This window comes from Chiroxiphia lanceolata, chromosome 1 (genome assembly GCF_009829145.1).
Source record: "Chiroxiphia lanceolata isolate bChiLan1 chromosome 1, bChiLan1.pri, whole genome shotgun sequence".
Lineage (NCBI taxonomy): Eukaryota > Metazoa > Chordata > Aves > Passeriformes > Pipridae > Chiroxiphia > Chiroxiphia lanceolata.
The window spans coordinates 49216064-49229700 of record NC_045637.1 but is presented as its reverse complement, the minus strand read 5'-3'; the positions used below and the strand labels follow the sequence as shown (position 1 = coordinate 49229700).

At 40.1% G+C, this 13637-nt stretch overlaps 1 protein-coding gene across 10 annotated transcripts in view; it reads left to right on the top strand.

Annotated features, from left to right (window-relative positions):
- Positions 1 to 13637, top strand: part of GREB1L (GREB1 like retinoic acid receptor coactivator) — a 138347-nt gene that overhangs the window by 74817 nt on the left and 49893 nt on the right. For all 10 annotated transcript variants that reach the window (XM_032708528.1, XM_032708562.1, XM_032708544.1 and 7 more), the window contains 3 exons: positions 27 to 224; positions 7654 to 7830; positions 11851 to 12027. In XM_032708528.1, the coding sequence (XP_032564419.1) occupies positions 27 to 224; positions 7654 to 7830; positions 11851 to 12027 (552 nt within the window). The remainder of the gene's footprint in view (positions 1 to 26; positions 225 to 7653; positions 7831 to 11850; positions 12028 to 13637) is intronic.

Below are 13637 nucleotides of genomic sequence, written 5' to 3'. Positions count from 1 at the left end.
ATTCTTTTTTAATTTTTCTTCTTCAGATGTGAAGCCAAAGGTGGAGGAGTTGGATAAAGAGTTAGTACATCGCTATTCACAAAATGGAAACCTGGACTTTTCTACCAACCAAGCTGTTAATGAAATGGAAGATGAAGAAGAGGATGAAGACATGTCAGATTCAAGTAGTCCACCAATCCCATATTCGCAAAAACCTGCCCCGGAAGGGTCTTGCACTACTGATGGTTGGTATCCTTTTCTTTATTGTACGATCTTTAAAACTAATTCTAATTATAATGTGCACTCTCCACAGTTAGAAACTCTTAAGCTAGAAGGCCTGAAAATACAGTTTATAGTCAAAGCCTTAAATCTGATGGGATATGGATTAGAAGGACTTGTTTCAGGACATAAAGTGTAATTTGTTATTTGAAAGCAGTGTCTAGGACTGACTGTGGCCCTTCATTAGTTTCTGAAAGCCCTTTATTTTCTGTGGTTATTGTTGGTTTACTGTCCTCAAAGAGGTTACCTAAGTTGGCGTCAATATGGCTGCTTCTCAGTCTATGCCTAAATTATTCTCAGAAACATTGGCAAAGCTGGATTTAATTACTTCCATGGGCAGAAGGAAGAGTTTGGAAAAAGAAAATGGAGAAAAAGCTTGCTGTACTTTGTGCTGCCAAGGTGATAAGAGGGGTTGGTAGCGGAAGCTTGTCTGTTTTGTTTTCCCCATATCCCTGTTGGCCATTGCTTGCTTACCTTGAGCTGACCTGATTGTTGCTCAAGATGAGCAAAATTGTTGACAGTACTATATTTTTTTTGGTTTTAAATTGTTAAAGAAAGGGTCAGGTCATTATGCATATACCTACTTGGACAAAGTAAAATTGATGTAATCAGTTTACCTTATCCTATAATTGTTCTATTCTGAAGATTTAACTTCCTCATAGAAGGAAGGTCTAGTTGTATTTATTAGATGTGTTTCTCATAAAAACATCCCCCTGTTCCCTTCAGACACTTGAAAACGAACATCTGTTCCCAACAGGTCCAAAAGCCCTTCTTGACATTTTGTTCAACATACCCCTAAATCATGGAATTCCTTGTGCAGAGTACATCAAAAGTTGTAATTTGTAAAATGGTTTTGTACCTTGCTGAAGCGTATGGTTATATGCAGTGATAGAAGTAAGAACTCATCAATGGTAATTCTTTGACATTTTTGGAGGGGAGAGAGAAGGAGAAAGTATGAAATTATGTATTCCTAGAAAAGTGTTCTCATTTGAGGACAAGTATCAGTCAAATCTACAAAATCTCCTGTGCAGAGCAGGAGCAGTACCTTTGCCACCTCTGCTCAGGATTGTTTTTTTCAGCTGCTCTTTCTGACAGGGTACTGCAAGGAGGTCCTCAGCTCTCATGGCAGTGCAGACTTCTCTCCTGTGGCTGCATATTGCATGTCACAACATTATGCCCAGTTACATTAATATGTACTCCACTATATATATATGTAATATTAAGCTTTTTAACATGTCCTGGAAAATCTGACCTTCCAGTGGGACTTCAGTGTTTTGATTTTTATCTATCAGTCTTTTATGATCAAAACACTCTAGAAGAAAGTTTCCTGTGTTACATCTCCAGAATTTCAGGATTGTTCTTTACTCGTTGTTAAGGTTACCATTCTGAATTTACAAAATCTGCCTTGCTCTTCAGTGTTGTCAAGGACCTGATTTAAAAAAGCAGTGGTTTTGTATATGTTTTTTTCCAAATACTGCTAGTGATCTGTTAGAACAGTTTTACATAAGTGCTCGAAACACACAGGTTCCCAAACATTGACACTGCAGACCGTATCTCAGCAAGATATTAATCTGATAGCTCATCTTTCATTGCATGAATATGCCCTTCCAGAGATGTAAGACAGGATCACTGCCATTGTTTACATCCCTTATCTCAGTTATTTAATTGGAAAGATAAATAATTTTATGAAAATATTAAAGAATGTTGATACAATAATTGAATTTGCTGTCCTTGGATACTTTAAGCTTGTCTAAGAGCAAAATATCGGTACTAGAACCTGCAGTTCATAGCTCTGGTTGCTGTAAACCCCGTCTCCCACCTTTTAGTGCAGATGGGGTGAAATCTTTTTTTGCTTTAAGGTATTTCTGCTGTTTGATTTTCCCGAGTTCAGGATGTGTGCCATAACCATCATATTATTTTCTGTGGTGACTTGTTCTGTTATTCAGATGGCTTTGTCAGTCACATGGGTGCAGAAAGTAGAACTTAATGTCTTTATTTGTGGGTTAAAAAAATAAGTGCCTCAAAAGTTACAGTTTGAGAATCCTTCTCAGCTGGTGACTATATTAGATCCCCTAATTCTCTTTAGCCCATTGGAAAGGGCAACTGCATTTGCCACTTGCCTTACTATTAGTCATACAAGGAATTCACTTATTTTCAGGGCCTTTTTTTTTCCTGCTCAACACAAACTTCTGTAACTAACTTACACCTTCCATGGAAATAGAATTTCAAGAAAAATAATTCTTCCTTTTCGTACAGGTACCTCAAATAGGTAACAAAATAATACAAGAAGCTGTTCTGAACCACTTGCTTGCTGTAGCTTTAAAAGAAGCTGTTTCTAATTTGTGGAATAACATTTTATGCAAGCTGTGGGAAGCAAAATAGTATCACCTTCCTTTTGTTAGTAAATCCTCAATTTACCTGATGCTTAAAGAAAGGCCAAGGTAGTTTCAGAAGCAATTAGGTAAGCAGGTACTTAACACCTGATCAGTTACTGTGAGGTAACAATGGCGAGTGACAGTGACCCGTAATTCGTATGCAATTCTTGGAAGCTAATTTCTTATGCAAATACCCCTTTATTGCAGTGCAACAACGGGCTGGTACCCCACCTGGAAACCTCTTCTTGTAATGGTGGGGAAAGGGAGGATATATGCAAATTTAATTTTTAAGAAGATTTCAGCATTTCTGGGTGTTGAGAGATGTGGGGATACATTTTAATTTTCAGAAAGATGGGACTGGATTACTTTATATGAAGTGATGCTAGAGAATGCAAATGTGCTTCTCAGAAGTAAAAACTAGTTAATTTTCCTTCAAAGAAATGCAGATAATGTCTGTAAAAGCCATTATGACTGTGGTTTTTTGGTGACTGCTCTTGGTATTTGCAAATCTTTAATCAGAATATAAGTGCCTGTTCTTAATTTGAAACAAAGCTGATGTCCTGTGAGAAGATGATTTATTTTTTTTAATGGAGCAGCTCAGCTTTGGGCTTTTGCTTTTTACTATTACATGTCAATAAAAAAATCTCATAAAGAGAAGTTGGTTTGGTTTAGTGGCTCATGAATTTTCTCCTCTTTGTGCTTGGATGTCCATAAACAATACACAAGTAAATGCAACACTAAAGTGCCATTCTTTCTTCTTAGGAGTTGGAAGTGTTAGTGCTGTTGACTTAGAAATTTAACACAATTATAAATGAATATTTATGAAATGTAAATGGATTTTGCACGTTCTAAGTGTTAAAAATGGACAATACAAGTTCTGCTAGTACTGAGGCACTGTGTCTTGTCTTTCCTAATGTGGAAATGGTTATTTCTAACAGATAAGTAACTATCAATGCAAAATCTTGCAAAACAGAAAAGTAAATAATGTTGAGGCCTCAGTGTTGCTTGCTAGTTAGAAAAAGACAGAGAGAGGAGTTAATCCCCCCTTTCTCTCCCCACAGTCAGTTACTTGCTTCCAAATCAATGTGTTTTGGATGGAATTTTGTCAATCAGTTTCAAAAAGCAGCAGAAACCTAAAAAAGTTCTTTTCAACCCTAAAAGCCAAGGGAAAGAATGATAACAAAGGTTCTTGAAGTGTACCATCTGCGTGTCTTTGAAGGAAAATTCAAGACTTTTACTGCACAGAAGCAGTATGCATCCTGTCCATATCTCCTGATGGAAGTAAGCCCCGGCTGTACCTGGCCAAGCTCTGTAGACCTCCCTGCTTCTCTTGTGGCAGCTGTTGACTAAACGAGAAGAGCTCATGGAGGCTCTGAGGGTCTGTCTGTGCTACGTCTCTCACCACTCACCTATCGGGATCCCTTTCCCTCTGCAGAAGGGGAACCAGAGGAAAGAGTTCAGTGTCAGCCCTGTTTCTTGTCATGTTCCCTCAGAAAACAAGGTTCTGGCAGTCACCTGTGAGTTCTGAGTGGGTAACTTCTTTTTGCTGGTGCTGGCAGAGAGGTAGAGATCCTAAAAGTAATGAATTTCAGCAAGATTTGTGAAGTTCAGGAGCTGGTTGTATGACATCAGTGTCCCCAGATATAAGGTCCCTCTGGCAGAAAAGTAATTATAACTCTCACACAGTCAGAACATTACAGAGGTATGTGCTGGCCAGCCAATCTACACATGCATACCTCTCTGATCCGGAGATGTCGCCAACAGCAAAGCAGAGGAGGATGCCAAAGGAGATTGTGCAAGGAGGAAGGGGAGCATGGAAGGAGTCTGAGAACACTTTCGATGAAGTAAAAGATGATGCAGAGGGTAAATCTCAGGTATTGTTTGCAGATTAGGTAGGATGCAGCATTTCTACAGCCCAGTCCTTCATATCCTAAACAATGGGAAATATGTAATATGTTCAGATCTACAGCCTCTCAGATAAGAAGCTGCTGTTTCCATGATAGCAGATTGAGATACATCAGTTTGTTTCAATGGCTACTGGTAAGATGTTACTGAGTAATGCTTGTAAATTGTTGAGATGTTGTGGTGCCTTTCTTAGGGTTTTGCTGTAGCTTCTCTCCTGAGGACTCAATGCAGAATGGTGATGTGCAGCTGTTCAAGTGTAGCTGAAGTTGTTTTGCTTCTAGGCTGGATATTAACTGAGTCTTTGTTTCCATTTCAGATGTTGTGGAGCACTGCTTAACTTCACTGGAACATCAAAAGAGGGCACAAAAGGGTGTCCTCTTGGGACACCCCAAGAGGCTCTAAGCTTCTTACAGGATATATGATATTCAGCCTTCTCACTGTTGTGTGCTCCTTCTGAAAGCAAGTCTCTATTGACACATAACAACACTGACAACCCAAATCTTGCTTTCTTTGGTGTCCTAGTATTGCTATTGCTAACAATTAATTCAAAAGCCTCACTGTTTGTGCTTCTAGGCATTTCCTGAATGTTTTTAGGTAGAGGCAGAGCTAGAAACTCATTGTGTAAAAGCACAGTTTTCAATCTGTCTTGAAATGTTATTGCACTTGCTGTTTCATAATACTTATCTGCAGATTTCCTGTTTACCCACATTGTCAGCAGTGGGTTTCTATTTTAAATCTAGATGTAGAGGGTTATTTTCTAAGCACGTCAACTACTTAGATTTCACTGAACGCCTAAAAATTTAAGGTCAGTTTTGAAAATTCTGGACATAATACATTTGAATAAGCAATTTTTATTTTGAATGTGGGGGAGTTTTTTTCCTAGGTTTATCTCTAACAGTTTCTTCTAAATTACATTGAAAAGTCTACATAATATTTAGCCTTGTACCTAGCCTTCTATTTGATCAAGGTGAATGTTCTTTTAAAGAATATACCTTAAAAAGAATTTACACAGAAAAATCAAGTGGCATCTAATAAGAAAAGAATAAATTTGACTTTAAATATTCTGGTTTAATACTTTCCCCGTAAAACACTTCTTAGTGACAAGTTATTGTTATAATCCTTTGATTAATACATGAAAATTTTAGGCGCTTCGTTTTAATTCCTGGAAAAAGGAATGTGTGAGGGGAAAATCCAAGACAACTTTCAGCTCAAATGAGCTGCTGCTGGAACTGAGCTGACTGAAGAATTGACCAGTCAAGAACTGGTTCAACAGACTCTGGGTGTAGGCACAAGACTGAACCTGTATTGGACCCTGTTTTCAGCAAGCTGCAGCTTGCCAAGAGATTCATGCTAGCTGCTTCTGTACTTTCCACTTCACACATGCTCTGTGCCTGGCACAGTTTTGAGATAAAACCAAAGAACATTAACTTTCATAATTTTTGAAGAAGTTTTAAACTAAGTTTTAGCATAGGAGCAGTGCAGACATACGTATTAATAACGGGTGACGTGGCTCTTGGTTAATCTGTGATCACATTGTGTTACCAGATGCTTAGGCAGTGTCTTTCTCCAGTGATTTGGTTTTGGGGTTTTTTTCCCTTAAAATTTCTGTGTTGAGTGAGGACTACATGAATAATATTTTCAGTTAAGTGTAAGTAAGATATATATTGATGATCAAAGTCTTAATAGATTTTACAGTAATCTCAAATTTAGTTTGATGTGTTTGCTTTTAACAGTAATATTGATTATTGTGATTATGATTTCCTTTATTTTGAAATATTGATTCATGCAGATACGTGCATGTGTTGTCTACATTACGATATTTCTATGCTTGTAGCAGAAGAGAGGTGGTCAGTGGGTAAATGTGTGATGCCTTTGGATATCCTGAAACATGGGGGGGATTCTGCCAGCTGCTGCTGGGAAATGTGTGCGGCCAGACTGTAGCACTGATCTTGCAGCTGGAGAAGTGTGAACTGGAGGAGAACACAACAAAAGAGTCTAGTTCTTCATAAAACTTGGTAGTACTTTCATTGACTTCTGCCTAAGGGAAATTAGAAAACCTAGTGTGATCATACCCATTCCTGTGGAGGAAGTCACATGACTGTTGCTTTCGCTCACACCTGTCCTTTCCTTTCTTGAGAGTAGAAATTACTCAATAAACTTGATAAGATGGAGTTTTACAAAAAAGTGGAATGTGATTTTGATCCTTGTAAGTCCAGTGTTTAAACTAATGGAAGAGTCTTTGAATGTTATTGTAAATTACTTAGTCAAAAAAATCTAACTTTGCAGTTGATTTTGGTTTGAGCAAAAGATTGGAACAGCTGGATACCCAGAAGTCCCACAATTGCACTAAGTTGTCCCATTCAACCTGCCCGGCTCACTCTGAGTCCTGAGCTCCCAGGGGCCCCACTGGGGTGCTGGATGGTGCTCTGGGCTGCCTTGCTGTGTTTTTTGTGCACCCCAGCCTGCTACCTGTTCATTGCAGGATGTGGAACAGCAGATGCTTGCTCAGGTCCCCAGTCTTGCCCGTGTCTGCTGCTGGCTTTAGCTCTACACTGACTAGAAGCACAAGGACCAACCCCACGTCCCTATTTCATGTGCATATGTGTATTTGGGTGGGGAAAAACCTAACTGGAGACTTGGAAGTCATGCAGTCCACTGAGACTTCAGGAGACTTAGTTGAAGACTTAGAAAAAACATGGTGTACATCTTTAAAACCAGTGAATTCTTCTTTTATTTGCTGGAATTTCATCATTTTTTATCATTCCTTTGTATTACTTACTGGTGTTTATGTATTGATGCCAGCCTGTTACAAGCAATAAAGACAGCATTGTTTCTCTTGAAAAGGCTGTAAACTAGTGTTTTGACACTTAAATATCTTCTGTGCCTGTATATGTTCAGGATCTCTTTAAAATAATATTATCTATTGTCTCTGAAACCCTGAGCTAGTAGATCTGATGCGATGTTATCTGAATTTCCTCTATTTCCCTTGAAAAGGGTATATTAAAATTCCCAGTTACAGTATCCATTTGTGAAGTCCCATTTGCTTTTTTAACTGATAAAAAGAAGAAAATGAAATCTTTTGAAGAGTAATCATTTGTTTTGCTTTGTTTTATAGGTTTTTGTCAAGCAGGCAAGGATTTACGTTTAGTATCTCTATGCATGGAGCAAATCGATATCCCAGCAGGCTTCCTGTTAGTAGGAGCCAAATCTCCCAACCTTCCTGAGCACATTCTAGTCTGCGCTGTTGACAAGCGGTTTTTGCCAGATGATCATGGAAAAAATGCACTTTTAGGTAAGAGATTTTTTTTTCTTTGTACCATAATAATTCAGAGAAAAAAGTCAGTTCAAAATTATCCAAAGTAATTTCAGCTAATAACCTTCTATTAGAAATGGTTGAGGAGAGGAGTGATATCATTAAATCTGTAGACGAACCCACCTTAAAAGCCCATTTTAAAACAAGTCCCTGATTCCACAATTAACCACAATTGACATCTCGGTGATTTCTGTGTGGGCAGAAGTCAACTGCAGCCCTGGCATTCTAAATGTGAACTATCCATATACTCTATCTCTACTGAAACTTACAGCTTTTTACTTTAAGAAGAAATATGCTCATGCAAGTATTGAAGAGGAACTATCAATTTTTCTGTGGATTAAGGGACGAATTCTGCCCTTGGCTCCACTGGGAACATTGTTCTTAGTAGGACCTTTGAGCGTAATTTGCTTCTCAGCATCCAATACATAAGGAAAAAACCCCCACCAATTATGTCATGATCGGTTACATTTATGAGCTTTAAAATTTTAATACAAAATGCTTCTTGGTGATTGAAGACAGGCATATGTGCACCTAGATTTCTTGCTGGGTCACAGCTGGTACACATCTGAAGAGGCTAGTAAAAGTGATTTAATGTGTTTTGGCTCCTTTAACCTGTTTTGAATTTACTCTCATTTCCCCCTGCAGTCATTGTGTTACCTAAAATATATTCAGAAAGACCTTTCAACAGAAAAGAAAGTACAGCAAAAGATAAATACTCTGATTTAACTACACTGCTCAAATTCTGGTCCAAGGCAGCAATTTTTTGTGTAACTATAGAAAACACCTTGGTTTTGTTACTTTAATGTTATTTCTCCCTTAAACCCATTTACTATGCTACTACACACTGTAACCTTTGGACTTATGACAGAAATCCCACGGGCCTGAGTTAGATAGAAGCTGTGGTGTGATATCCCCTCACTGGTTACGGCTGGGGATGTTGAATCATAGAATCAGCTGGTTTGGAAGGGACCTCTGAGATCATCAAGTCCAACCCTTGATCCACTACCACTGTGGTTACTAGACCATGGCACTAAGTGCCACATCCAGTCACATCTTAAAAACCTCCAGGGATGGAGAATCCGCCATTTCCCTGGGCAGCCCATTCCAATGTCTGATCACCCTCTCTGTAAAGAATTTCTTTCTAATATCCAACCTAAACCTCCCCTGGCAGAGCTTAAGATCGTGCCCTCTTGTCCTACTGATAACTGTCTGGGAGAAGAGACCAACCCCCACCTGGCTACAACCTCCTTTCAGGGAGTTGTAGAGAGTGAGGAGGTCTCCCCTGAGCCTCCTCTTTTCCAGACTGAACAACCCCAGCTCCCTCAGCCTCTCCTCATAGGACTTGTGCTTGAGTTCCTTCACCAGCCTTGTTGCTCTTCTCTGGACCTCTTCCAGCACCTCAATATCCTTCCTGAACTGAGGGGCCCAGCATTGGACACAGTACTCCAGGTGTGGCCTCACCAGCGCTGAGTACAGGGGGAGAATCACTTCCCTGGTCCTGTTGGCCACACTGCTCCTGATACAGGCCAGGATGCCATTGGCCTTCTTGACCACCTGGGTACACTGTTGGCTCATGTTCAGCTCTCTGTCAATCCAAACTCCCAGGTCCTTCTCTGTCTGACTGCTCTCCAGCCACTCTGTCCCCAGCCTGTAGCACTGTGTGGGGTTGTTGTGGCCAAAGTGCAGGACCCGGCACTTGGCCTTGTTGAACCTCATCCCGTTGGAATCAGCCCAACTCTCCAGCCTGTCCAGGTCCCTCTGCAGAGCACTCTTGCCTTCCAGCTGATCGACACTCCCCCAGTTTGGTGTCGTCTGCAAATTTGCTGATGGTGGACTCAGTCCCCTCATCTAAATCACCAATAAAGATATTAAACAGAACCGGGCCCAACACTGATCCCTGGGGGACACCACTAGTGACCGGCCATCACCTGGATGCAGCCCCGTTCACCAGCACTCTCTGGGCCCGGCCCTCCAGCCAGTTCCTAACTCATCACAGAGTACACCCATCCAAGCTGTGGGCTGCCAGCTTTTTCAGGAGTATGCTATGGGAGATGGTGTCAAAGGCATTGCTGAAATCCAGGTAGACCACATCCACAGCCTTCCCCTCAAGCATCAGGCGGGTCACCTGATCATAAAGGAGATCAGGTTGGTCAGACAGGACCTACCCTTCCTAAACCTGTACTGGCTGTGTCTGATCCCTTATCCATCCTATAGGTGCTGTGTGATTGCACTTAGGATGATCTGCTCCATAAGGGTACTCCATAAGGGATCATGGGGTGCTCTGGTGTATACTTCCAGGATTCAGAGGAGCTTCTCTCCTGAGTAGGGGAAGTGTCGGGAGTTGATCGATAAGAACTACCTGATAGACTGGTAGATGGTGTTTAGTCTGGTTAAATGTGGTACTACTTTCTTTGTTGGCACCTTCCTCGTGCCCAGCTTTTTATCTACCTACCATGTCTGGTATAATTTGATAATGAGCCTAGTGACTTACACCTCTGGCATTGCTGATGTTACGTATTTAAATGCCTCGGCTTTTCTAACTGGTACCTGTGAGCAAAGAACTGACTCAGTAGCTCTGTGAGACCCTGATAACTATTTCTAACAACTGTGGAGATGCACTAGTAGCTCCTGTGGGTTGCAAGGGAGAAGGGAAAGAATGATTCAGTCCAAGGAGAAATAGGATGAAGAAATCTGCTTCTTGGCACCCTCATCTAAGATGATAATGAAGCCTAGTAAGGCAAAAAACAGTTGCCTAATTAATGAGAGTTTTATGGAAAATGCATTTTGTCAAAAACACTGAATATCTTTCTCATAAAACAATGAATGTGGCTAACAGGTGAGTGTAGGAACCAGTATTCTCCAAGGTGCTTGGCCCTATGGAAATAATGGTGGTAGCAAGGATAAAAAACTGATTCTGTTACAGATCTTGAACTGATTCGTAAATGGAAAAGAACCCCAAACAAACAAAACTAAAGCATTTTCATGAGGGAATCTAATCTGCTAGTATTATTATAAATCATTATCGATGTTTCAGAGAGAATATTTCTTCATTAAGGGTTGAAAGAAATTCAGAGATGAGTAGAATGGCAAGTAAGCCAGACGAGTTTAATTGTTCAACATTAGATAATAGAGGGCTGATTCAAACAACAAAGGTTTTAAGGCAGACCCATTTCAGAATATGCCCTGTGCTTTGTTCTATGAAATTTTAGACTGGTGCCCTCTATATGCAACATTCCCATTAACATAGCTGTGAATGGCACTGGAAAACAAGGATGCTTAGAATGCTTAGTCTCCAGACCATAACTCAAAATTGCACCCCTTTCTGTGAAACCATCTTGGAAATACGGCAGAAAAGCCGTCTTCCGCCTTTGTTGCTAAATTTGTTACTTTCATGGGAGATTGTAAGTTTTTAAAACTATTCTGAAGCACTCCTAACTTTAGCCATGAAAATCTTGACATCAAATGATTGCTTTTAAGAATTTTATAAGATGTAAGGTCCAACTTACTTGGAAAATGCTTTGTGTAAGGAGTCTCAGAGAAAATTTATTAGAGGTTGATTTCAGTCACATGAAGTTGCTGCTATGGATTAGCCACTGTTTTGAGACACATGCATGCAGTTTGGAACCCATTGTTTTTTAATGTAGAAAAAACGTCTATTTTTTTGTCCTCATGGAAATTTCCTAGCCTGGCATCATAGCTCTCCCCCTGCCAAGTAATTATTCTCTGCACTGTGTGGAGTGGAAAATTTGTGGTAGGATTCTGTCATAAGTTAGTATGCCCCAGAAAGATGGAGGAGTTTCAGAAAAACTAAGACTAAAATCTGACTCTCTTTGGCCTCTTCCTGACACACATGTGCTGTGCAGGGTGTCTACAGCAGCTATCTGACTGAAGGCCTCCAGTCACTTTGAACTAGACGTGCAGGTAGGTTAAATGGCCTTATTCCTAGCAGATAGTACAAGACATTTAATCTGCATGTAATCTTCTGCTGCACTCTTCCAGGATTTTCCGGGAATTGTATAGGCTGTGGAGAAAGAGGATTTCGATACTTCACGGAATTTTCCAACCATATCAACCTGAAATTGACTACTCAGCCAAAGAAGCAGAAGCACTTAAAGTACTACCTAGTAAGAAGCTCCCAAGGCGTACTGTCAAAGGGACCCCTTATTTGCTGGAAAGGTAATAAAGGTACTCATTCAATTAGAGAGGTTTTTTTATATTATTGGTGTGATGTCGAATGAAAAATTGAAAGTTGTTGTTGAAAATGTATGCATTCAAAACTAACTGCTGAAGGAAAAATTCTCCCTGTTTTCACTGAAGTCTGGATTTTGCCAAAGAGGTTTATTTAAGTCTTAATAGTAGCCATGCAATTGTAAAAGTTCTTCTTCCATCTCCCATACTTTCAATGGGAGCCCTACATTTGCCTGTCTTAGGCTATGTAGTCATCTTTGTAGAATAAATAAGGTTATTCAATCAGATGATTCTTTTATGTGCCTGAAGCAAGGTGACTCACAGCCAGAGCTGCAACATTGGTTTTCCACTGATATTCATCTTAGCAGGTGCAATTCAATCTGTCTAATGCCTGAGGATAAGTAGCATGCCATAAGATTAAGAAAGTTCAGGTCACTGATCTCAGGGAAAGAAAAGACTTGCATGCTCCTGCCATTTACAGTGTTTTACACTTGGGCTTACCCTCTACCAGAGCAGCCTGTGCAATATTGTCACGTGCTAAAGAGATTACATTTGTGACCCCAAGGCAAGGTAGCCATGGGGTCTCTTATTGGAGGATGTAGGTATTTGGAGCTAGAGCCATGAAAAGACTCAAGGAGAGAATGGTTTACCTACTTGTTGTCTGCTAAGCTGGTTTGTATGCAGACTCCTGATTTTCTCAGCTGTGGTCTCACTCAGTAAAGACAGAGTTTGATCTGTTCCCTGTTGTTCCAAAAAGGTTGATGTGAGGAGAGGAGAAGCTCCACAGGAGGACTGACAGACATCTGAAGAGTCACATCCTCATGTGAATAGCAGCATGACACCAGAAAGAGATGGTTATCACCAAGCTGTATGAGTGATTATAGTTTGGATCAGTTAGTGGTTCAAAGTGAGCCTGCCTTCTGCTTCTTTTCTCTGTTACAAGTATAATTTACTACTGCTTTAGAGTGGATGTGGTTTTTCATCCGCATTTTTCACAAAAATGACATAAATATTTAATTTGGTAGTGAAGTTCCAAATACAGAAAAAGAAAACCTTATTTTACTTTTGCAGTTGGATTTCATATGTGTCCTGGTAAGTGCAGTCAGGAGTAATGCATATGTGGTAGAAGCAGATACTGGTTTCACTTTTGGTCATATGCTAATCCCAACTGTTCTGAGGTCCCATGAAAGTTTGGAAAATCAACCAAGAATCAGCCTCATGGGCATTATTTTGATAGGTTCTATCCACATATTGCTATCACCCATCTGGTAACCTTTCACCTGTTACTTCCATTATAGGTCTAATTAGAAGAAGAGAAATGCTTTTAAACACCCCCTTCTCTTCAAACAAAACCTGATTAGGTCTCAGCTTTAAAAATGGATTAATGTGTGATTTTCAAGGTCACTTTCTCCTCCTCCAATTCAGTTTTCATACAGACAGACACTCACAGCACTGAGATCTCCCTGAAGGTTTGTGGAGACCTACTACGAACCTGGGTTTCAGCACAATTTCTCCTTTTAAAGGGCAACCTGTATACAGGTTGTGCCACAGAAGTCACTGAGTGTTTCCTGGGACATCTCCAATACCTTTCAAATCTC